Source organism: Aedes albopictus, chromosome 2 (genome assembly GCF_035046485.1).
Source record: "Aedes albopictus strain Foshan chromosome 2, AalbF5, whole genome shotgun sequence".
NCBI lineage: Eukaryota > Metazoa > Arthropoda > Insecta > Diptera > Culicidae > Aedes > Aedes albopictus.
In genome coordinates, this window is record NC_085137.1 from 495,144,353 (window position 1) to 495,171,334 (window position 26,982).

The window sequence follows — 26,982 nt, forward strand, 5'->3', positions numbered from 1 at the left end:
TACTATCGTGTAAATTTCCGCCAACCATCGCGTAAACCATCATAGACTCCAACCGGTTACGTGACTTTTAGAGGAAATTTACACGATTGTAACGTAATTTTACATTATATCTCATGTAAATATGCACTAACTCAAGCATTCCCTCTATGTGCATGATTTCTAGCTGAATTTTAATTACATTTTTTTTTTCTGTCTGCATCACTTGCCGTCATTTTGGGACAAAGAAAATGTATAATTCAGTAAAGAATATTCGGGGTAATATGTCATTCGGGGTAATTAGGGCCTGTCCATAAACTACGTAGACTCTTAGGGGGAGGGGGGGGGGGCGGTGGGTCTGGCCAAAGTCTACGCTCCATAAACATTTCGAAAATTTTGTATGAACAAAAGTCTACGAGGGGGGAGGGGGGGGGGTCTGAGATGGCCGAAAAAAAGTCTACGTAGTTTATGGACAGCGCCTTAGCCCTAAAAGGGATACCTTCATGGCCTCAGTTCCGTCACCTCGCTGACTGTGTTCCATCAAAAACGAGCTCCCCAGGTATCCCTGGACGGCTTTCACCGAGTGGACTAAAAGTTCGAATAGCATCAGACAGAACAAAGAAAAACTAGCGAAGAGTTTGTTATAATTTTTGGCATGCATTAATAGTGAATTTAGTGGATGACTTGTTTGAATCAGTTAGAAATTACAGCAGTTTTCATAACAGAATTATTCTTGACTTTCTTGAGCATACCCAAGCAACACACATGTCATATAAGCAGAACGCGCAATTTTTCACTGTATGGAAGTTAATTTAACGTAATTCTATACTTCTATACAACCAAAACTTGCGCTGACGCTGGCGGGTTAACATGATGATTTTCAATGATGATTAACAATTTGATTACCATAACACATAGTTTTTGATTCAAACAATCTTATAGTGAAGGATAAATTTCCAAATTTTATTGAAAAGTATGTCAAAACTTTGCATTTCAACTTGCCCCGGTGTACCTTATGACATGCGTGTTGCTTGGGTAAAGCATTTTCGTGTCCATTACACGATATACACTCCCGTTCAAAAGTTTGGGGTCACCCCCTCAAAAACATGCCATTTTTTTAGGCCCATATCTCCGCCAATTTGCGTCCGATTTCAAAACCCTAGGTTTCATTCAAAAGATAATAAGTCAAAGAAACTTTGAACATGATTTAAAAGAAACTTTTTCAAAAAATTTTGTATGTAAACTTAACCCAAAGTTGCCAAATTTTCTAAAAAATGAATATAAACTTACGGCAGTGTCGCTGGAAGTTGGGTCGACCAAATTTTAAGATGAGAGCGGTAATATGACCCATTTTCTATTAGCTTTCAACTGCTTTTTACAGAACTTAAATAAAAAATCTAGAAAAAAAAGTTATTAAGTAAATTAATCCTTGATGTCATCGATCAAAAGTTTGGGGTCACCCCTCAATATGATGTATCGGCCAAAAGTTTTGGGTCACTATCGTAAAACATGGAAAAGTGATTTGATGATATCTTCGTCATCTCTTCTCTTCTTCTTGGCGTAACGTCCTCACTGGGACAAAGCCTGCTTCTCAGCTTAGTGTTCTATGAGCACTTCCACAGTTATTAACTGAGAGCTTCCTCTGCCAATGACCATTTTGCATGTGTATATCGTGTGGCAGGCACGAAGATACTCTATGCCCAAGGAAGTCAAGGAAATTTCCTTTACGAAAAGATCCTGGACCGACCGGGAATCGAACCCGTCACCCTCAGCATGGTCATGCTGAATACCCGTGCGTTTACCGCCTCGGCTATATGGACCCTATCTTCGTCATCTATAGTTCAATTTTAATTCTTTTTGGCTCATTTCAAAGAAAATTAACTAAATTTACGTTTGATATCTTCAACTTAACGTATTTAACGATTTTTGTATATAAAAATGTTATGTAAAGTTAGCACATTTTACCACGCTTCAAAAAATGAGGCAACTTTACGTTAAGTTTTAGTATTTAAATTTCAACAAATATGTGTGGTTCAATGTCTATGCAGTAAGTATCATTCATTTTGTTTCAAATAAGCCAAGAAGAATTAAAATTGAATGAAAGATGACAAAGGTATCAACAAATCACTTTTCCATGTTTTACGATAGTGACCCCAAACTTTTGGCCGATACATCATATTGAGGGGTGACCCCAAACTTTTGGTCGATGACATCAAGGATTAATTTACTTAATAACTTTTTTTCTAGATTTTTTAGCTAAGTTCTGTAAAAAGCGGTTGAAAGCTAATAGAAAATGGGTCATATTACCGCTCTCATCTTAAAATTTGGTCGACCCAACTTCCAGCGACACTGCCGTAAGTTTATATTATTTTTTTAGAAAATTTGGCAACTTTGGGTTAAGTTTACACACAATTTTTTTTGAAAAAGTTTCTTTTAAATCATGTTCAAAGTTTCTTTGACTTATTATCTTTTGAATGAAACCTAGGATTTTGGAATCGGACGCAAATTGGCGGAGATATGGGCCTAAAAAAAATGACATGTTTTTGAGGGGGTGACCCCAAGCTTTTGAACGGGAGTGTACACAAGATCCATAAGAAATGCGTCATAAATCATGGTGCGTCATCCCAATATCAAAAGTCGAGCATTACAAAACCGACTCGTAGACGCTGATACCAGAATTCGTAAGCGTCTGGAGGACACCACAATATTCTCCGGTGGCGCCCACGGCGGCATCAGATTACCCTCTGCGTGACTCCATTAACCTTTCCGCACTGGGTATCTGAATTGGTTTTAGTTTTTGAAATTTGCTTTTTATGTCGATGCCTTGGGGGTCAAAATTTAATGCTAGATTAAAAGTCATCGTCCTCAGCATGGCTACATTTAGCAAACAACGCATTCAGCAACCTGGAATTAAGAGACCTCTTAGGACAGGGCCAGCTACAGTTAAACAGTTTCAGCTAGGATTCTTGTCTGCAGAGCAAGCAGCAGAAAATCGCCATCAAAAAACGATTATGCTTTCAGTTACGGTAATAAATTAAATTTTAGCTGAGTTAATGCTACCAAGCAGAACGCTGGTTGGCTGTCCTCCCTTGTAGGATGTTATCTAACGAAACAGCGCAAGATAAATCGAAGTCAATGATCCTCAGCGCTAATCGCATCTCGGACGCATCTACCACTGCATATTTGTTGACTGATTGTGGAGTATCCCACGGTTGAGGCCGAACCATTTATGGAGACCTATCACCCGGTTGATTAATGGGTCAAACCGGGCACATGACTTAACTCGAACCAGCAGTCAACGAGCAAAGCGCGCATTCATGCGTGATACTTTTTTTTCAGTTGGCGGAGGTCCTCCGTATGCAGCAGCCAGTCTTCAACGTTACGCAAGTTGTAGGTTTTAAAGTCGGGTTTCTACCTACATACATCCAATACTTCAGTTCAATGGGCAACGCTGAAGCAAGTGCTCGAAAAAGGTCTTAACGTATCCATGATCCCGCACATTATGTGCTTCTGTTTGCATTTTAGTGTAGCAGCAAGACCCTAAATACTTGCAGACCTACTGACTTACAAAAAGCAGCTCCTTATAGGCGAAAGATTTCAACTGATCAACTTAAAACAAGCGACGAACCTGTTTCTGTCTACCTAGAAGTAGCAGCAGCAGCAGCAGCAGCGCGGTGCGATCGATGATCTCCCATGGATCGTGATCCCTGGTGTCGCGTAAGATCTAGCGCCGCATGCACGGTGCCCGTTTGTTGGGTTCCAACTGCTGCTGAACAGCTGATGCTCAGGGTAATTTACGATTACGAGACCTCGGGGCTCTCCAGAGTGTTAGGATGCCGCGAGGAAGGGCGATGAAGGAGGAGAGTTGTATCCAAAACAAATCTTTCCTATCTGAGAGCACTTAAACAACGTGGTTGCACATGAGAGCCTAACTGCTCTGGTGCTCGGAGAAGGCGATCTGTTGCCTGAAAAGTTGAAAGGTCAATGAGGAATCGTGCTGGAGTAAGAATTAAGAATTATGTCGTAAAACACTAATTGTTTTTGCGCATCTTGTTTTCTTACAGATGACTGGCATGGTTGTGTAGGCGTTGCACAATTCATGTTTCATATTTTAAAATTTCAATTTAACATTTCATATACTTGTTCTTCTCGAGCTACGATTCAATCCGTTGAATCCCATCGAATAGAGATTCCTTCTACAGTCTGGTGAGATTTTAGTACCATGATATCGTCATCCACTACTAGCAGTAACAAAGGAATGATGGACTTCTCGCTGCTTCTAAACTGATTATCAACTTGGCCTGTCGTTCTTTCGGCACCCGTGTAACATGACCAGCCCATTGAGTCTGCTGACTGATTCAATCCTACGTTGTGTTACGCCACCAGATGCGTTCCTTTCAATTCAACACACATCCATCTCATCTAATGATTTCATCTCGCCAGCCTATTTTTATGCAAATCACAATGTGTTACGAAATCACATAACGAAAACCGATTATACTCTCGCATATTACAAAATTTGCATCATCGCGATGAACTAGACAGGAAAAGGTATACATGTATGTAAATACCAAAACTGTCTCGCACAAACCAAACTATTACGCCCATTAATTATTTGTCATTATATTCCACCCATCTCGGAGTCCCACTTGCACGCATTCGATATGCCGTGCCGCATTACAGGTACTTCACCGCTGCTGTTGTTCGACAAGCCCATTCAAGTGCGTCCACGTGCTCGCTTCGGTTACGGTAGATACGCATCGAATGGATTGAATTTGTATAGTGCTTTCAAACGATTTTCTTCATGCCATTCGCTACATAATAATCTTAAATTTTAATCTCACTAACATCATCACCGCCGCCACCACCACCCCACCCGCATCAGTTGCCGGTGCAGTTCAATGGTATTTCGGTATCTAATTGAGCATTGTCTATGAACGAAGAGTGGCCGCGTTGTTGTCGTCGTCGCCGTTGAGTTGATCTAAATTTGAATGCACACATTTGTTTTTCTTCAGCTACACCACCACCGCCACCACCCGCTCAGATGCATGCACAACAACTTTCACTCTCATGCGTCGCGGGTTTTTGCGCTCTACTGTATGCAGAAAAGAAAAACCATGTGCTACAAAAGAAAAAGAGATCGGTTATGAGATTACCCAGTAAACTTTTCTCGATTTTGATCATAACCGACATCGATTCGGAGAGTTTTTTGGGACTGTGATGGCCGAACAATAGAGCTTGCGCGATCCTTCGAATGGAAGACGTTTGTCGGATGCTCTAAGGTTCGATGAAAAAGACTATCAATGAAAATTAGATTGATCGACAGTCCATTGTCATGTTGATCAAGGTTTTAATGAACTTAGCGTAACACATGAGGTGGTCAATTAGTGGGATTTAATGGTGCACAGATTTTGTTGGTTTCCCAAATGACACGCATGTCATATAAGAGTTACAACAGCGCAAGTTTTGGTTGTATAGAAGTTATTATGACGTTTTCTAACATAACGCTAGAATAACGTCAAATTTACTACTGTAAAACCAAAATCTGCGCTGCCGTAACTCTTATATGACTTGTCTGTTGCTTGGGTTTGTTCTACTTGTAAACAATTGTACAGATCAAAGTAGCTTTCATCAGTCTGGTCAGTTTCCCATGAAAGCCAATTTACATATGTACACTCCCGTTCAAAAGTTTGGGGTCACCCCCTCAAAAACATGTCATTTTTTTAGGCCCATATCTCCGCCAATTTGCGTCCGATTTCAAAACCCTAGGTTTCATTCAAAAGATAATAAGTCAAAGAAACTTTGAACATGATTTAAAGGAAACTTTTTCAAAAAAATTGTATGTAAACTTAACCCAAAGTTGCCACATTTTCTAAAAAATGAATATAAACTTACGGCAGTGTCGCTGGAAGTTGGGTCGACCAAATTTTAAGATGAGAGCGGTAATGTGACCCATTTTCTATTAGCTTTCAACTGCTTTTTACAGAACTTAGCTAAAAAATCTAGAAAAAAAGTTATTAAGTAAATTAATCCTTGATGTCATCGACCAAAAGTTTGGGGTCACCTCTCAAAATGCTGTATCGGCCAAAAGTTTGGGGTCACTATCGTAAAACATGGAAAAGTGATTTGTTGATATCTTTGTCATCTTTCATTCAATTTTAATTCTTCTTGGCTTATTTGAAACAAAATGAATGATACTTACTGCATACACATTGAACCACACATATTTGTTGAAATTTACATACTAAAACTTAACGTAAAGTTGCCTCATTTTTTGAAGCGTGGTAAAATGTGCTAACTTTACATAACATTTTTATATACAAAAATCGTAAAATACGTTAAGTTGAAGACATCAAACGTAAATTTATCTTTGAAATGAGCCAAAAATAATTAAAATTTAACTATAGATGACAAAGATATCACCAAATCACTTTTCCATGCTTTACGAAAGTGACCCCAAACTTTTGGCCGATACAGCATTTTGAGAGGTGACCCCAAACTTTTGGTCGATGACATCAAGGATTAATTTACTTAATAACTTTTTTTCTAGATTTTTTAGCTAAGCTCTGTAAAAAGCAGTTGAAAGCTAATAGAAAATGGGTCACATTACCGCTCTCATCTTAAAATTTGGTCAACCCAACTTCCAGCGACACTGCCGTAAGTTTATATTCATTTTTTAGAAAATTTGACAACTTTAGGTTAAGTTTACATACAATTTTTTTTTGGAAAAGTTTCTTTTAAATCATGTTCAAAGTTTCTTTGACTTATTATCTTTTGAATGAAACCTAGGGTTTTGAAATCGGACGCAAATTGGCGAAGATATGGGCCTAAAAAAATTACATGTTTTTGAGGGGGTGACCCCAAACTTTTGAACGGGAGTGTATGTGGTTTTTCATAGCTTTGTGCGGTCGACACTTTCGTATACCGCCCTAAAGTCGATAAATAAGTGATGCTTTGAGACCTGGAATTCACGTCATTTTTGAAAGAATTGCTCAACGGCGAAAATCTGATCCGTTGCCGACCAGCCGTTGATGAAGCCGGCCCGATTACTTCCCATTTGTTTAGGTAACAGAAGACGGAAAACGATCTACGATAGGACAATGTACACAGCATTCAAAATGGTGGTCGTCATTCTTGGGACTGGGGCACATTAATCCTTCCGTTTTAGGGTGTCCCATATCCTTTCTATCCGGTGCAGGCAGGTAGCCAACTTTTCTGGACCTATCTTGATGAATTCAAATTCGATAACATACTTCCTAGCTGCTTTGTTGGTTTTCAATGGCATTCTTCACTTCCCTCAGCATTTGAGATTGGGCCAAAAGGATTCCCAGGAAGTTTTTATGGGCGTTTGAGGAAATTTCAGGAGTCTTCCAAGGGCGTTTCTATCTGTCGCCTCTGAAACCCACTGGAACGTCCGTCCCTTAGAACCCATAAAACAGCCCTTGAGACCCATGCGCAGGATTAAAGATTTCCAGCTCCTGACCTGCAAGAAATTGAGGAGGAGTTTGACCAGTTGAAAAACAACAGAGCCGCTGGAGCAGATCAACTACCAAGCGAGCTTCTAAAATACGGTAGAGAAGCACTGGTGGTAGCATCACACTGGGTCATTACCAAGATTTGGGGGGAGAAAGTATTACCGGAGGAATGGATGGAAGGTATCGTGTGTCCCATCTACAAAATGGGCGACAAGTTGGATTGCGGGAACTACCACGCGATCACACTACTGAGCGCTGTCCACAAGATACTCTCTCAAATTTTATGCCGCCGTCTTTCACCGATTGCAATGGGTGAACGCGCTGCAACGGATCAGATGTGCGCCATCCGCCAGGTGTTGCAGATATGCCGTGAATACAACGTGCCCACACAATATCTGTTCATCGATTTTAAATCGGCGTATGATACAATCGATCGAGAACAGCTATAGCAGATTATGCACAAATACGTTTTCCCGGATAAACTGATACGATTGATCAAGGCGACGATCCAACGTGATGTGCGTAGTTCGAGTATCAGGAACACTCTCGAATCCCTTCGAATCTCGCAGAGGCTTACGGCAAGTTGACGGTCTTTCGTGCTTGCTGTTCAACAGGGGCTGTCCATAAACTACGTGTAAATTTCCGCACTACAGTTTCGGCCGATTGTCGCAAAATTGCCTCCAGCCTGTTTTGACACGTGCTTGCTGCCCGGTTGCTGCGATGCGAAAGAGGGTGATCGTCGGCGGTGCGGTCTCTCCTGACCGACAGGCTCGAGTCTTCGTGTCGCTGACGAAGTCGCGATGTCTGATGGAGCGCGAATATTGTTGTCGCGGTTGGGTCGCGGGGTTCGATGATGCGCGAATGCTGACGATTCGCATCTCTGCGCATAGGGTGCTAAACTGGTATGCCACACTACGTAGACTTTTTTTCGGCCATCTCAGACCCCCCCTCCCCCCTCGTAGACTTTTGTTCATACTAATTTTTCGAAATTTGTATGGAGCATAGACTTTGGCCAGACCCCCCCCCCCCACCCGTCCCCCACTAAGAGTCTACGTAGTTTATGGACAGGCCCACATTGCTTTAGAGGGTGTAATAAGGAGAGCGGTGATAAACAGGAGTGGAACGATTTTCACGTAGTCCGTTCATCTGCTTGGTTTCGCTGATGGTATTGATATTCTAGCTCGCCACGCTGATGGTGTTGATATTCTAGCTGAACCACGAGCTGCATCAGTTGTTGAGAGAACCAATCATTGTCCATTCCGTGAAAATTAGGAGACTACGGTGGGCCGGTCACGTCATCAGGATACCGGATAGCGACCCGACTAAAATGGTTCTCGGGAGCCGTCCAGCTCGTAGGTGGAAGACATCATACTTCGACGAAGAGGTATTTAGGGAAGCGCTCCGCCGTGAGCGAAACTTAATCGGTTTAGACGGCGACGAGCTGGTAGCGGTGCTCTCACGTGCGTGTGATGCGACCATGCCTAGGCGAGTCCACCCTAGAAATGGGAGGCCACCGGCTTACTGGTGGACCGACGCGATTGCGGACCTGCGCCGCGCCTGCCTACGGGCTAGGCGGCGGATGCAGCGAGCACGATTAGAGGAAGAGCGAAACGAACGGCGGGAGGTGTTCGCCGCTGCAAAAGCCGCACTTAAGACCGAGATAAGAGCAAACAAAAAAGGCCTGCTTTGAGGGTCTCTGTCAGAGTGCCAATACGAACCCGTGGGGTGACGCCTACAGGATCGTTATGGCCAAGACGAGAGGTGTGATGGCTCCTACAGAGCAATCTCCAGAGATGTTGGAGGGGATCATTGGAGGACTTTTTTCCGCGTCATGATCCTAGTCCTTGGCTTACTTTCGTAGGACAGCCGGGGACTGGGGCTGGCGATGAGGAGAGGGTCACCGATGTGGAACTTGCGGGGATAGCTAAGTCGCTTAGCGTAGGTAAGGCCCCAGGTCCGGACGGAGTTCCGCATCGTCTGGGAGCTACAGAGGAGGTGGCGCGTGGACTCGGAGAATGGCTAGTCCAGATGCAGTACAAGAGGTGGTCCAAAGGGTTCGGAGTCTGCTTCGTAGGTCAAACCGGTGCCCTGCGGTCGAGCCGACCCTTACAGCGATTAAGTGGCCGCGGAGAGGAAGTCCCGGTAGCGGTGCTGTCGTGGCGTCGGTCTACTGGGTTGGATCCAAGCCCGCGGTTGGAAAGGGGTCCCCGGCAAGGGTCGGGGCAGGTGGAGACCCTGCCGTCAGCAACCTACGGATGCATCTGATAGGGCCTGAAGGGTAGTGATACCCTTCCTTTGCGGGCAGGTCAGATCGGGTTGCATGTGGGCATCAGTTCTTGATGTCCGCTCAGCAGTAGGGCGAGGGCGGGGTTGACTCTGCCCGCCTTCCGAGGACAAAGGGAGTGGCGAGGACCACTCGGGAAACTGGCTAAGCGCCAGCATGCTACCGTGATGGACTCTCCAAAGCGAGTCATCGATGTTCGTTGCTGCAGGCTACGCAGCTAACCTTGTGGGTGCGATGCACTAGCCCCTCTCTGAAGCAATACCTTCTTGGTGGTTCCGGAGAGACGTAGGGTTTGGCGACCATAGGAATGGTTTAGTGGGTACGAGGAGAGAGTAGTCCTGGATTTTACTTTTGTTGTAGAAGACGGCCTGTCAGACCTACACTACCCTAACCTTCTGTTAGGGTGTCTGTTGAGCAGATTATCCCCCTATGGTTTAGAAGGAAAAAAAAAGAGCCGTCCAACCGGTACAAGAAGACGTGGTGCGTCGATCAAGTGGAGGACGATTTGCGAACCCTTCACAGAGTGTGGAACTGGAGACGCACAACCATAGACCGAGTAGAGTGGAGACAACTTCTTCGTACAGCAGAGGACACTCAGGCCTTAGTCTGACCGGTAAGGTAAGTACATTGTTTTCCAACAAATTTTCACATTCATCCGGCAGATACCTGGGAGCATTAGCCACAAGGAGATAGAAATGAAAGTTATTGTACACAGAGGCTTATGATCTTAAAGGGATTTGAATTAGGAAAAATACGTAGCCTTTAAGGGATAAGTTATTTCAAAGCAGAATTGTTGCCCAGACTGTCTATCCACATTGTACATTGGTAACCTAGTTCACGTTACACAACCGCAGATGTATGACGTATGTGGCATTACTGCAATCCCCCAAATACCCAAAACTCGACCGTTCGAGCGCGAGTTCAAAGCACCTTATCTCGGTCGAATTTTGTTGTTTATTTTGTTTCTCTGTGACGGATTGGAACCGGAAAAAAAAATGTGAGGCACCGTAAAGCTTGGATGCAAAATTGAAAACTATTAATTTCGGGTGATTATCGACGGCAATCTGTTTGGGTATTGTTGTCTGCAGGGGTATGCGGTAACGAGTTGGTGTTGGCGATGCTCAGCCTCCGAGATGATTTGAAATTGTTTTTGTGAGAGATTGAAAGTCAATTATAATTAGTGGGCTTGATTTCACGGGGTTGCATTTGATGTTATTTATGAGATAATATTTCCATGAATCTTCTCTTGTGGCAAAAGATGTAGGTCACGTTTTGGCATGTTTTTCTTTTGCCATATTGTCGAAGCGGTAAATACGCAAAACCATGCTGATGATGACGATTTAGACAATTCCAGTCTTTAACTCGCTTAGTGATTAAGACTTTGGATCACCAATCCAGAGGCGACGAATTCGGTTTTTGTTTTAGTCTAGAGTTTGATTCCGCATACAATTGTATAATCTTTTGGTCATCTATGGTTAGATAAAAAACGAGCTGAGAAATATTCAATGTAAGCTATCGCATTTCTCAGTTAGCTTCCTGGAAAACTTAAACCATCTGAATTCCACAGGCTTCAATTGCTGCAATTTGGAGAATGCAACAAATTTCTGTTTTCACCGGCCATCTAATCTAATCAACCTGCTATCTGTTGGCAAGCTACTTCACAGCTATATACCATCAGCTTTGGTGCAAACGGAACCCTTCCCTCATTGGAGGTGTAATTACGTGCGTGCAAAATTTGCAGCTTTCTGCAACTCGGTGCAACGCCGCTTCCACTGTTGAATCGAAAGCCCATTTTACAAATTGGATGGATTAATTTCGCAGCAGCTGCAGAGGAAGAAAAACGAGAGGAGATCCATTCACTTTCGTTGGTTGTTGTGCTGTTGGCGCTGATGTCAGTCTCGGAAAAGTGAATTTCCTCGGAAATGCTATACAGTAGGCTTGAGAGCTCCACTAAATACTGCTCCAAAGATAAGATTCAAGCTATTTGGTGTCGTTTGCATAGTTCAGGTAAAATTTTGAAATAACTGATGTGTGGATGAATTAAGCTAACTATTTTTGCCTCTAAATTCAATGAACTGAAAGTATTTGTCATCAGATTCCGATTTTTCTTTTAAAAGTAGGTATGTATAGAGGGACTTCAATTTGTTTGAGCATATAATTTTCCTCAATGAGGTAGTTAAGTTTGTTGCATTTCGCTGCATGCTTGCTTTCGTTCGCAGATAAAGCTAGGCAGCCTCGGAGTTGTTTCCGATAGCTGAAATGACACCAAAACCGAAATTGTGCTTATTATGAAAGTGGCAGCAGCAGCAGCGCACAGAAGCCATAATCGCGGTGGTCGAATTGAATTTATTGCATTCAGCACAGTGTTGAATAATACTTACTACTGGCTGCCGGAGGAAAATTCAATGCAAAGAATACAGCGCGGTGAAATGGCACGTTGTTGGTCGCGTAGCTAGGCGCCCGCGAGACCGCCTCATGAGTAGTAAATGATAAATGTTTTCCGGACTGGTATAGTAATAATGTGTAGAGAAATGATGTGGTGCATTATCTATTTCATGTCGGCTTTGTGAGCTCTGGACAGGTGCTCCCACGTTGGTGAACCAGATTCATACGTGCGGTCTCGGTGGTGCCGGACATGGCAACGTTCAGTCAAGGAAACGTCCTGTCATTGGATGTAATGGCTTCCAGAAGCCGTTGATTGATGTTGCATAAGCAAACATTGATTTGAGAGGAGAAATGCATTAATGAAAATGAATGATGCACTTTTCTCTGTAGGGTTGGCGTGGATTTATCAGCAGCCAAAGAAGTAGAAATAAGGATTAAACAAGGTCTTTACCGACCATGCGCCTCCATGTCTGTATCAATCTCTTTGGAAACACACAGGAAATACATATACAATATTATCGGGACAAGTAAAAATTTCATCTTTCAAAAAATAGTCAACTGCCTGTAACTTTTATGCCGCCGTCTATCACCGATTGCAAGAGAGTTCGTGGGACAATATCAGGCTGGATTTATGGGTGAACGCGCTACAACGGACCAGATGTTCGCCATCCGCCAGGTGTTGCATAAATGCCACGAATACAACGTGTCCACACATCACTTGTTCATCGATTTCAAATCGGCGTATGATACAATCAATCGAAATCAGCTATGGCAGATTATGCACGAATAAGTATTCCCGGATAAACTGATGCGATTGATTAAGGCGACAATGGATCGAGTGATGTGCGTAGTTAAAGTATCAGGGACACTCTCAAGTCCCTTCAAATCTCGCAGAGGATTACGGCAAGGTGACGGTCTTTCGTGCTTGCTGTTCAACATTGTTTTATAATGTGTAATAAGGAGAGCGGGGATAAACACGAGTGGGACGATTTTCACGAAGTCCGTTCAGCTCCTTGGTTTCGCTGATTATATTGATTTATAGCTCGCAAATTTGAGACGATGGTGGAAACGCACATTCGACTGAAGAATGAAGCCAGGTGAATCGGATTAGTCAAAAATGTGTCCAGGACCCGAATTTCTATTGACGGTGATGAGGCGGTTGAAGAATTCGTGTACTTGGGCTCACTGGTGACCGCTGACAACGACACCAGTTGAGAAATTCGGAGACACATTGTGGCAGGAAATTGAGCTTTGGATTCCGCAGAACTCTACGATCTACAAAACTATGATTAGACCGGTAGGCGTAGTGCTCTATGGACACGCAACATGGACTTTGCGTGCAGAGGACCAACGTGCCCGTGGAGTTTTCGAACGGAAGGTGTTGCTTACCATTTACGGCGGAGTGTAGATGAAAGACGGGGCTTGAAGAAGACGAATTAACCACGAACTGTATCAGCTGCTGAGACCAACTGTCGTCCACACCGCTAAAATCAGGAGGCTACGGTGGACCGGTTACGTCATCAGGATGTCGGATAGCAACCCAACTTAAATGGTATTCGAGAGTCATCCGACCGGTACAAGAAGACGTGGTGCGCAGTGAGCTAGGTGGGTCGATCAAGTGAAGGACGATCTGCGGACCATTCGCAGAGTGCGGAACTGGAGACACACATCCATGGACCGAGGGGAATGGAGACGACTCCTACGTACAGTAGAGGACAATCAGGCCTTAGTCTGACCGGTAAGATAAGTAACGGAAACCTATCCTCTACGGCCTTCTATCCACAGAAGAACTCCAGCATGCTGATCGCTACGGGGTTCAGCAAGCACAACGTGAAGTATATCCAAAGAGAACATCGAAACTTCTATAATCAACGGAACCTATAGCCTGGGCCAGAGACCTGTTCATGCTTACCCTTTGGTTGGATGACCATGGGTTGGCGCGAATGCGAGGAAGAATTTCTGCCTGAGGCCACCACACAATTAAACCGCTATTAATAAGCTAATAAGCATCGCCAGATGTACAGGGGTGTCTTCGAGCTACCTACTCTACAACATTGCAAGAACTACCGTAAAGATCCGCAGCCTCAAATAAACTAAACTGAACTTACAGAGCGACTTTACGCCTTTTCTTGATCCTTTACACATATTGGCGTCAGAAGTAGTTTTGGCGATCCACCAGCGAGAATTGCGAAGATGTGAACCATTATGTTTTACAAGTGGAACATTCCTAAATAACCAAAAGTTCGGATAAGAGGGCACTTTATGAGCTACTCAGCTTGCTAGAGGTTACTCTTAAACCGCCTGATGGAACTTTCCCAAAGTGAATCTAAAAACAGAGATGTACTTTTCAGATTCACCACACCCTCTAATTTTGCTTGTATTGTGAGAAGAATAGACTGTCCCAAAAATAAATAACAATGTTTGAAAAGTCAAAGGTGCCCACAATATTTCAAAACTCAACACCCTTCAAGAATGCCTAGGGGTGCATACAAAAATATAAGAATATACAAAAAATCAGAAGTTGAAAAAGTATTAGGAAATCATAATTTTGAAAATTTTCATGATAAAGGGCCATTTTTCAAAAATCGCCCTGGCGAAACCTCTAAATGTTTTTTAGAAAATCGAAATGTTCTATAAAAATGCTTCGAACATGCATATCTTTCATTAAGGGTTGAGCACCTTGAATTTTTTGGGACAGTCTTGGAAGAAACACGACCAAATCCTACTTTACATGATACACTCTCCTCTGAAGATTTGAACTAGATCTCTCATAAAGACTCTTGCGTTTACTGTACTGTATAAGTGTGCAAACCAAGATCGCATTTGTGATAGTGTGGTAGAGTATAGGGTGCTCACGTTGCGGGTAGCTGTTCAACTCCAGTAGGCGTCATTTTTTTATCATTGATCATCATTAATCAGGGGATTTGTTTTACTATTGAACAGTTTGGGCCGAAGGGTCTCCGATTTTCCTGAAAATTTCACTAGAGATAGAGGTCGTGGATGTATGAGCAAATACGGATAGTTGCCTATTTTCTCGGAAAACGTTAGATGGAATTTCTCGTATTTTCTTAATTTTCCAAAAGGAACCACGCTTAAAAAATATATCTCAAAAACAATGCATCGCAGAATAATTTTTTTATTTTTTTGGAGAAATCAACGCCAAATTTCATCAGCTATCTAATTAAAATACATTGAGATTTTTTTGAAAGTTTCACCATAGAGCAAAAATATCTAAAAATTCTGATAAAAGAACCGTCTGTATCATACATTTTTTCAACAAAACATTTCTAAGTTCAAAAACTTATGCTCTTTCTGTTATTCTTTGGCGATAAAATGAAATGTCTTACCGGTTTAGAGATATAGCCGAAAAACAAATGGCCAGTCGCTATATTTTCATAGGAAATCGTCTACCCGTGCTCAACGAAAAAATAATATTTGACTTTGACACTATAGTGCATCGGAGTTCACTGCCAGCAAAGCTGTGATACTTGATTTCTTTCTAAACGCAACAACATTCCCTATATTTGAACATATACATTTTCAATTTGATTAAACCCTTTGGAGACGGCATTTTCACATCCCTAGATGCAAGCTCGCTAGTCTAGAACACGATTGTGATGGTCGATTTTCTGGGCTGGGCATATGCGACCCATCCGTCCCCAAAGGGTTAAAGCAATAATATGCAAATCGTTGGCGTCGACTTCATTACCCTTCATCCAGCCAATGTACATTTTTCACCTTCGGAAAAGCACAGAAATGGTCAGAACTTTTTTTTTTTGGTTTTTCGATGGATTTTGATGAAATTTTCACAACTTCCGAAAAACTCTTCTAGTCTAGTATAGGATGTCCCGATGTAGAAAGATAGTGTCTTTGGCGAATTTGTTCAGCAGGAGCAGGTTAAGTACTAATTGGCAACGGTGACTTTGGTTTACGATTCGTCAGTGTCAAAAACGTTGAAACCCTCATATCTCAGAATCCTAATAAGATAAAATGATGCTGTCTTCGGCAAAGTTCTTCACCAAGCTCAGAACTATCTGATAATAAAGTCTCTGGTTTGGGATTTATCCGCTAGGTGGTGCCTTGTGTCTTAACAAATCAAACACGAATATCTCGATACCCTAATAAGCTACTAGAAATTAGCATGCCGTTTTCAGCAAAGTTGTTCAGCAGGCTAAGAATTGTCTGATAATGGCTTCTATGGTTCGAGAATCGACTGCTAGGTGGCGCCAGGGTAAAAAATGTTCAAATTTATATATATCAGAATCGTAATAAGATAGAATGATGCCGTCTTCAGCAAAGTCCATCAGCAAGCTAGAAACTGTCTGACATTTCAGTCTTTGAGTCGTGATTTATGCGCTAGGTGGCACCTTCCCAGGTAACACAAAGTCTTATATGATGTTGCATAGGATGCAAAAGTGGAGGCCATATGCGCACATGCTTCCATTTAACCGCGTGTAAAGTGTGCGTAAATCGCCTCCACTTTTGCATCCTATTCAACATCATATGCGATCATGTGTTGACTAGGTTGTGTAAAATATTTCAACACGTATATCTCGATAATCTAATGAGCTGGAAGCAAGGCTAAAAGCATGGCGTTTTCTGCAAAATTGTTCATCATTAGCCGGGGCCCGTGGCGTAGTTGGTCACACGTTCGCTTCATATGCGGATGGTCATGGGTTTGATTCCCAGCCCCGGCACTTGCAATTTTTCGTCAGTTGCTTTCCCCCCGAGAGCAACTGACACTGACCCTCTCCTGAGCCCCATGGCTCAAACGGACCCGGATACCTGGACATCGGCGAACTGCACTCATAATGGACCCCCAATCGGACTGGAAAGGAACAACGGACATCCATTATCATCCTTGTGCTCATCATTCTACCAGGTATTAAAGTAGAAAAATGAAAGCAGCAGAAAGGCAACCAGTTCGATAAAGTAGAATAGAATCTAGGCGCTGTACAAAAGTAAGTGCAGCAGTCAACTGAAATTGCTCACGTAGTGCCCCAGTGGACAATAGAGCTATAAAATTAGGTTAAGTGATTAAGAATAAAAAAAAAATGTTCATCAGGTTGCGATCTATCCGGCAATGGTGACGCTAGGTGAAACCAGCAATCAAAACGTTGAAACATTTTTTTTCAAAAATCTGAAACCGTCCAGCAAATTAAGCCGAAAGCTAAAAGAAAGAAAGACGCATATGGTTTCCTTGGTTCTGATATTTTTCGATAGGTTCCGTCTAGTACCAAAAAAAAATACTTGTTTGAACCCCCTAATGAACAAAAAATATTCCGTTTTCAGCTTAGTTGTTCAGTAAACTAAGAGCTATTTGGCAGGATAGTAGGCGGCCAAGTACGGTAGTGCAAGACGCAATACTTTTTCATGGACTTTGACCCCTGCAGACAAATTTTATTACCCCATAATATTGCTTTTTTTTATCCGTTTTCCTTCCTGGAATGTCTTCAGGAATTTCTATAGGAATTCATCCGGGAGTTTTTCCAGAAATTCTTTCGGGAATTTTGGCAAGAATTCCTCCGGGAATTCCACCGGGAATTTCTCCAGGAATTCCACTGGCAATTCCTCAAGAACATCCTCCAGGAATTTCTTCAGGAAATCATCCGGGAATTCTTCTAGGACATTCTCCAGGATATCCCCCAAGAATTCCTACGAGGATTCCTCCTGAAACTCCTCCAGGGATTCCTCCAGGAATTTCACAGGGAATTTATCCAAGAATTCCTCCGGGAGTTAAACTAGAAATTCCTCCGGGAATATCTCCCGGAATTCTTCCGGAAATTACTCCAGAAATTCCTCTAGGACTCCCATCAGGAGTTCCTCCGGGGATTCCCCCAAGAATTCCTTCGGTAATTTCTCCAGGAATTTCTTCTATGAATTTTTCCAGGTATTCTTCTGGGAGAATTTGTCCGGGAATCTTTCCAGGAAATCCTCACGTTTTTTTTTTCAGCATTTTCTCAGAGAATTTCAATGAGAATTTCCACAAAAATACCTCCATGAGTTCCCCCGGGATTTCCTCCATGAATTCTTCCGAGATTTTCTTCAAGAACTCCTCCAGTAATTTTTCCAGGAACTTATCCGGAAATTTCTCCAGGAGTTCATTCTGAAATATTTCCGGAAATGTGATTCCTTCGGTAATTTCTCTAGGACTTCTTCCGGGATTTTTTCCTGGGATTCCTCCGGGGGTTCCTTCAGGAATTCCCTCCGTAGATTAATTCAGGAATTTCTTCCGGGAATTCCTCCAGGAAGCAAAATTTCCTGAAGAAATTGCTGGAGAAATTTCAGGAGAAATTCCCGGAAGAATCCCTGGAGACATTCCCGGAGAAATTCCTGGAGATATTCCCAGTAAAATTCCTGGAAATTCCTCAGAGGGTTTTCTGAGTAAAGAAAATCACGGAAAACTTCCTGCAGAAATTCCTTGCGAAATCTCTAGTGGATTTTCTTGAAAAAAAAAAAGCGGAAGTTTTCCTGAAAAAAATCCCGGAGGAATTCCTGAAACAAATTTCTAGAGAAATTTCCTCAGGAATTTTTGGAGGAAGTCCTAGAGAAATTCTCAGAGGAATTCTTGAAAATATTCCCAGAGGATTTCCTGAGAAAATATCGGAAGATTTCCTGTACCTGTACCTTATTAGTTGTCTACCAATGGTCAAATTTTGAGCAAGATTGGACAATTCTACATAAAGTTGTAGTACTTCTAGTAGAATTGCTATTGAATGATAGGCATTTTTGCTGTTGTATCTCTGGATTCAAGACCCGAATGAAATTAAATTTTGAACAGTTATGACTTATATAATGAACTTTGAAAAACGTTAGACTCAACTTCAGTAGGTGGGCTCCAAAGGCCCCGTTTCTCCTCCATTTGGGAAATTTGTGCCGTCATGACTCAACTTAATATTGTTTATAAGAAAAAAATAATTGAGAAATCATGCGAAAAAATATAAATAATAAGGTATTTTTTTCTTATGCATTCCATTACTGTTGCAATTTATTACCGGCTATTTTGTTGGACATTATTTCTAACATATTTATATACAAGTTTACTAGTGGAAATTTAAGTGAACTTAAATTACGTAAAATAACCTAATAGTGTTTTTCTTGCTAGCAAATCTGTCAATTTTAAAAGTTGAATATATGAGTCATGAATGCTCCAAATTTAATTTTTAGCAGAATAATAACAGCTTAATAATGGCAACCAGATAATACTACATTCAACTAGAATCGTTGTAACTTCATGTAGAATAGTCTAATATTGGATTAATAGACGACTAGTTGATCAACTATTTAACAGCGAAAGTGTGAGAATTTTCTATGCACTTTACGAGAAGTTAGAGGTTGTTGAACATTTTTAAGAAGTAAAAATTTTGCCTATCCAGTTAATGAAAGCATGACACGTAAGACATGTTCACGCTCCCAATCAAGTGATCCCACGAGACCTATTATTCTAAAAGCACGGATTTCCATAGCAATCAAGTCATGATTTGCGTCATGTATACATGAAATATATAAAAACCGCATAATTTCATTAAAATTTAATATTTTCTCAATCGAGAAACATCCTATATAAATTTGTTCTACAGCACTAATATAAAGTAACAATAGAAGAAACTTAGGTATTCAAATTGCAAGAAAATTAAGGGCGCATGAAACTTTTCGTGGCAGTTAACAATATTTATGTTTAATGCAAAATATATAAAAATGAGTTTGAAGTCCCTTTGAGGCAACAAAACTCACGAACGGTTGAATCGATCAGGATGACTCTTGCATGGTTAGATTCGTATTCATGGTGGCAGTGTTTATATGTAAAAAAAAGTTAGGAAAATGAACTAAAATGTAAGAAAATAGACAAAATGCTGATTTTTCATTAGCTGGGAAGAAAATCAACACGATCGTAACGAAACCAATCTAGAGTGCGGTGCTGGAATGACATTAACAATCATCAAACCAACATAATTTGGCAAGACAAAGTTTGCCGGGACAGCTAGTGCAAAATAAATATCTACATTCACACCTACTGAAATTAAATTCCACATAATTGAAACTTTCACTCATACAAGTTTTTGCACACCTTCTCCATTTAGAAAACACATGTAAGTCTTGGTTGTTACACACATTTCTCCTACATCATAAACTTAAGCGGAATTCAAATTACATTCATTACGTGATACAGTTCAAGCACTGAATCGATTGAGTAATTCATTAAAATTCACGATCATTACTTCTAATGCTAATAAAAATACGCACCGCATACTGGATCGATGATGTTGTCTCCTTCAAAGTTAGTCCGGTTCGGCAAAAAAAAAACCCGTAAGTACTCGGGACACGCTCAGCTTCCAAATCGGTCCTAATGAGGCACCTCTAATCAATCCACTCGTTACAACTGTTCACCAATTCAACACACCACTTACGATCAATTGGACAAAAAAATCACTTTCTTCTGCTCAACGGCCGCTAGCACCACCAATCGGCTTAGTTATCCACGCTCCACTAGAGACAATTCAGAGCTTCGGTAAGCGTGCTGTTACTCTATCACTTGAAAATCCACCGTGTGTTAATTTGCGCGCGTTCAACTGCCACTTTCAATCACGTTCACTTTCGATGCGAAATTTGTGCTGATCCACCAACTGAGACGGTCTGGAACCGACTGACGGATTGGGCCCAGTACCTACCGACGAGCACTTGCAGTTCGACGAGACCCCACTAAGATCCCAAGACGACGGTGACGACGATGGAGACGGTGATGCTGAATGGCGCGTCGACAACGGAATACAACCGACCACGCAGCAACCGTTGGTTGTTGTTGTTGTTGGCACTGGCTTTACACGCTGGCTGCGAAGAAAAGCAAAAACTACTGATTGACGATTCACTTTTGCTGTTGCTGCTGCTGCTGCTGCACTTTCGGCTTCATCCGTGTGCAGATCAGATATGCACGGAATTGGGCCTGCCGCACGGGTAATCGGCAGAGTACAGTAAAAGTTCGTTAAGTTAAAGTAGTTAACGTAGCTATTTTCAAACCGTGCTTCAAAAATTGAAGAAGAACCGTTTTTAAGTTTTTCCTGAATAATATACTAACAGCGGTTCTCAAACTATGTGCCACGACTTGGCTTTGGTGACGCACGAAAGTTCAATCAATATCACTACAAATGGCGTTAATCCCTATGGAATTTTGGAAACACTAATTTGTAGAATTGATAGAATACTTAATAGAAATTGGGGCTTTTTCCAAATTCTAGTGAAACTTTGAAATTCTGGTTGGAGCCTCACAGTTTCTCAAAACAACTAACTAGATTCTGATTTAGTATTTAAAACTACATTTCACTATCCACAACTCGATGTACAAATAAAAATCGATATTTTCTATAACTGAATGGGTTTGTCGGTCCATTCATTTTGTTATACACCGTAGTCTCCATAAGTCAATATGTCTGTAACTCGATGCTTCCTTTGGTCGATGTCACGCCATGTATAATTTTACCTACATGACTCGATATTAGCTTGTGAATTCAATATGATCAGAGCACAATAAAGAACGAATATGTTTGATACACGCTGCTACGAGACAGCACAACAAACCAGGAGACGAGTACGTGCAATCGGTTGTGTGTTGCTCGCTTACTTTGCCGCGCGCTGGAGCTCACCTGTCTCGCACGCTCTGTCGTATGCACTCTCTCGGTGCTTGTCTCTGTGCTTTGCACTTGGCTTGATACTACGCATGATTGGGAGAATTTCGAATCAAACGATCCATCATTTGTCAACCCTTGACAAACTTAACAACTTTGCCGAAAACACAAACTCTTCAATTAATTTATTAAGTGATTTTTGGTTTGGTGACAAGCACAGTCCGAAGCACCGTGCATTACTCCCTGCGCCGTAGAGCTAGTGCTGCGATTTTTCTCTCGCTCAATTACGAAAGCTCTCACTCATACGTCTCTGTCTCTCGGCAAAACGGGACACAAGCACTTGAGATTGTGTGAAGCACACGCTTTTTACGCACCGTACGGTGCATGCCGCCAATCCCTGGTTGGATATAGTTTGCAATAAATAATGCTTGAAAAGATTAAAACAAAAACACTTATTGTTGATAAAGAATTGTCACTATTCAAGCACAATGATTCCAGAGCCATACCAAATTTGACGTAAGGTTTCCCGTATAAACCATTTTTTGCTGCATGACATTTTCGGTAAAGTTTCTCCATATTTAGCTAATTTTATCAAATAATTCAAGTATTCCTCTAAGGATTCCTACAAAACTTCCTCTGAGAAAATCTATAGGAATTTTTCCGAAAATCCTTCTTCAGGATTTCCAAAGATTTTTTTTAATATCCGTCTACTCTAGCAGTTCTCTAAGGGATTCCTTCAGGATGTTTGATAGTATTTCTTTAGGAACTTTTCTTAAAACTCTATCGTGATTTTTGATAATTCCTTAATTTTTTTTCGAGAAACCTTTTGATATATCATTATAAGTTTCCATTAAGCAACTCAGTCAAGAATTTCTGCAGAGTTTATTAATCATTCCACAAAGCACAATAAAGAGCGAATAGTTAAGAAATTATTTGTTTTTTTTTTGAGAAATCTTTTAAAAAATCATGCTTAGTTCCCATCTAGAAGCTTAGTCAAGAATTTCTCCGGGATTTATAAATGATTCCTTCAAAAATCGTTTAGGATTTTTTTCTGAGGATTCCTGATTGGGTCACCGTACCTTTTGTAATCTTACAATCTAAAATTCAAGAATTTCTTCTAAGACCGTTCTGTCACTTTCTTCGGGAATTATTTAAGAATGTCTCGAAGCATCCTTTACGCAAGCCAAGGCTAAGATTTCAAAGAGGATATCCGTCGGGAGTGATTCAGGAATCGCTTCAAGAATTTCTGCGGGAATTTTTCCAAGAATTTCTTAAGTATTTCTTCCAAACATCTCTTGAAGATTATCCAACTCTCAGAAATTTTACTGAAACTTTCAAAATTTATTCTTGTTAGGAACTTTCCGAAGCTTTCATCAATCGGGTAAAGCATTCCTTGATTAATTCATTCAATAATTTCTCCAGGGGTTCTACCGAGGATTACTTTTGTGATTTATACAGGGATCGCTTTAAGAATTCTAACAAGGGTTATTCTAAATTCTTAAGGATTTCCTCCAGAGATGTATTTAGAAATTCCTCCCAAAGTTCCTCTGGATATTTTTTAAAGATTTCTTCAGTGGCTCATCCAATAAATAATCTTCCAATTTCTCCAGAGATTCATTCAGAATTTCTCAAAATGATTTCATCAAACAATTTTGCAATACTCTCCAACTATTTCATTAAAAATTTCGTACATGATCTCCCCAGGTATTTTACAAATAATTTTGTTCAAGAAATCCTTCTTGTATGGAAGGAATTATTCATGTATTTCTATAATTACTATAGCAAGATTTTTTTTCGAAGATTCTCACACAAATTCCTCCAAAAAATTCTCTATGAATTCCTCCAGAGGATCTTTTGAGTATTTTTAGCTACAAATAACACAGCGCAACATTTTTTTTTGTCTCAAGAGCAAACTTATGTGTCTCTGAAGGATTTTGGGCCGCTGAATCCGAATCCGGGCTCAGAGTTGCTCCAACACGTCACAATTTTGAGCTATTAAGCATGGAAATATTTTTTAGGCAATCAAAAGGTTAATTGGTCACTTAACATCTAAACTAACGACTTGCAAAATATTTCGTTTAACCAAATTAAATTTGATAGATTTAAGCATTTTATGTTAGTATGAAAACTTGCATGCAACTTTTGGAGGGTGACTTGTATGGGAAAATAAATGCACGATTTTTTTTTTTGCTGCCCTACATGATCCCTTCAGCAATTTCTCAGAGGAAACCTTTTGGAATTCCTTCAACATTTTTTAGAAGCGTTTGTTTTGCAATGCCTCAAACGGTTTTTAAAAAGTCCATTCAATGATTTCTTAGGTATTTGTTCAAGCATTTCTCTAGTTACACTTGTAGGGATTTCCTCGGAAACTCCTTCAATACTTGCTGTTGGATTTCTTAGGTGACTTTTTCAAACCCTCTTCCACAATTCGTTCATGGATTTTTTAAGCAATTCCAGTAAGGATTTCAGGAAGGATCTTTTTCATTTTTTTTTTCAAACTGCTTTACAAAGATTCCTTCAGGGATTTCTCAAAGTTTTCCTTCGAATACTTCTACAAGGATGAACACATTCATCCCCGAAAGATTCCTGCACAAATTCCCCCAGGGGATCCTACGGAAATTCCCCACGCTATGTCTGAACCAGTAGATTATAAAAACTGAATGTACATCGGATTTTTTTCCGCAGAACATCAGTATTCAACCTATATTTGCAGAAGGTTTAAAAATATTCTATCGGTGAGAATTTTTCCATACATTTTGTATGGGAGAGAATTTGGCCGAAAACGTGAATTTCATGCAAATTTGTATGAAAAACAGCTAAAAAGATGAAAAAATCAAAATTTCCCCGATGATTTTTTTTTAAAGTTTCTGCATATGATAATATAGCATGAATTCTAATATTCTGTGGAAAGAAACCCGATGTACATTCAATTTTTATAATCTTCTAGTTCAGACATAGCGTGTCCCCCAAGGCCTTCTGCAAAAATTCCTCCGAAAAAATCTATAGGAATTCTTTCGAATCTGGTAGCCCACTTGTAGTTAGTGCACGCAACCTGAGATTGGCAGATTCTAATACAATTGGGTATGCAACATATACAAATATTGTATTAGGGCCTTGCAAATACAAAAATTGGTAGGTGGCAGTATACCAAAAATTGTATTGGCTTCCTAGAATCTGGAAAAGGAAAATTTCGCATGTGTGCGTGTGCTCTGTCGCACTGGTTTCTCATTATTTGTTCTATTTTTAGACTGATCATGGCAGCAGCGGCGCCATCAAATACCAATACATGTTTAAAAAGTAATACGGGCGGCGACGGGAATCGAACCGAGGCACTATCATGATGCTACACAGTATCCTGCGCTCTAACCAGCACGGCTATAACTGCACATGAAAAGACAAGAGGCTGAAAGCCATCATCATCAACACAAACGTGGCTTGGTGATGGAAGTGATACAGCCGCCACACTGCACAATGGGTCCAGAGCCGTATTTGCGAAGACAAAACTGTTTACGCTTCAGCTTTAAATTTTTAGACACATATTGTGTTTTAGAAAGTTTATTTTCAATAGGGTCATCCCTATTATTGTTATGTTAGGGTGGTTCGTCTGGTTAAACTGATTCAAAAATCTGCTTTCTAATAATTTTATTTGCAATGCCATGATGTATGGTGGTGGATCGTTTAATTAGAAATTCCACCAATAAACGGCAAATTCTAAATTTCATATATCTCAGGACTCTCACCACTTAGAAAGTTGGTGTCTTCGACAACGTTGTTAAGTGAGTCAAGGGCTTACAGTTAATGGTCCACTAGGCGGCGCTAGTTACACATTTGCAAAATCATTCAAATGATTGATATTTTTTCGTGAAGTAATCAACTAGCTGTAAGTTTGTTTTCTTTGAACGTGTCTTAGTCAAGTCAAAGGTTTTTCAAAGAGCTATGTATTAGTCATAATTGTGCAATGTCGCATTTCATTCGGTTCACTTGATCCAGAGATATAGCAATTAAACGAAGAACACTCAAATATGAACTACTTTATTAGAGTTGCTCCAATTTTATGTAAAGTTATCCAATCGAGCCCAAATTTGTACCGTTTATAGCTTACTAGTTGTGCAACTGGCAGGAAAAATTTGAGAATATTTGGTGCATTTTTGAAAAAGTTACAGCTTGCTGAATATATTTGAAACAATAAATAAAAGTTGCATGCTTTAATTAGTTCGTAACTAGCGCCGCCTACTGACAGAACCTTGAACCAATCAGCTAACCAACTGAGCGGCCGTAACCAACCTAACAACATAGTCGAAGACATCAACTTTCTAAGTGATCTGAGTCCTGAGATATATGGAATATAATATTTGTTTAAGTTTTAAAAATTGCCTAAAACATTTTTAGCAAGTTGTATCCTTTTATAAAGTCCACCAAAACTATTGAAATTTTGATTACTTGTTCCTCAACGAGTTTGATTTAATTGGTGCAAATTTGAGCTTGATTGATTATTCAACTTTACACGAAATTAGAGCCCTTCTATCTATATCTAGTTTTTGACTTCCGTTTATCAAATTACTGTACCTTAGGACTAAGCGAACCGAATTAAATTAAATTTGGAAAGTTTGTGACTAATGTATTGGTCTTCATGTATCGTTGGACTCGACTAAAATATGACCAAAGGCAAAAAAGTTGCAATTTATTGAAAACTTTTCGAAAAGTTCTGATGATTCGAATGTTTTATCCAAGGGCTTAAAGTCTCTTGAATAAAGACAAATCAATCAAATCAATCGAATGTTTTATTTTTGTATATTTGCTATAACTTTGTAAAACATTCTGATATTGTATAGAGAATAATTAATCAGCAGATTTTTGGATAAGCCACACTTGATTGACCGTAATCATTTCACAATAATGAAAAAAAAAAGAAATGACAGAACTTGGCAGAAACATTTTTGTCTTCGTAAATACGACTCTCCCATTGTGCACTGAAAAGCCCGCATCCAGCAGGTTGCTGTTTGCAAGTGGAAATTTCCATGTAGACAATAGGACGCGAAGCTCAGCAGCGAAGCGAAAGTTATTTTTAGACGCAACCCGGTTCAACTTCTCGGGTTTGAATGGAGGTGTTTGTGTGTAGTGGTATGGAAGCTATTCTTCATTACACCAACAAAGCTAGCCATGAAAAGGTTTGACACTTCTCAGGTCATTTTGACAGACCGCACACGTGCACGAAAAAGACGGATAATATATTCTACTTTAT

At 40.6% G+C, this 26,982-nt stretch overlaps 1 protein-coding gene across 1 annotated transcript in view; it reads right to left on the minus strand.

Moving 5' to 3' along the window:
- LOC109423549 (uncharacterized) overlaps positions 1-21,057 on the minus strand; it is a 42,984-nt gene extending 21,927 nt beyond the window's left edge. The window contains exon 1 of the mRNA XM_029870525.2: positions 20,365-21,057. Coding sequence (XP_029726385.2) covers positions 20,365-20,369 — 5 coding nt within the window. The 5' untranslated portion in view covers positions 20,370-21,057. The remainder of the gene's footprint in view (positions 1-20,364) is intronic.
- Between the last annotated feature and the right edge of the window lie 5,925 nt (positions 21,058-26,982).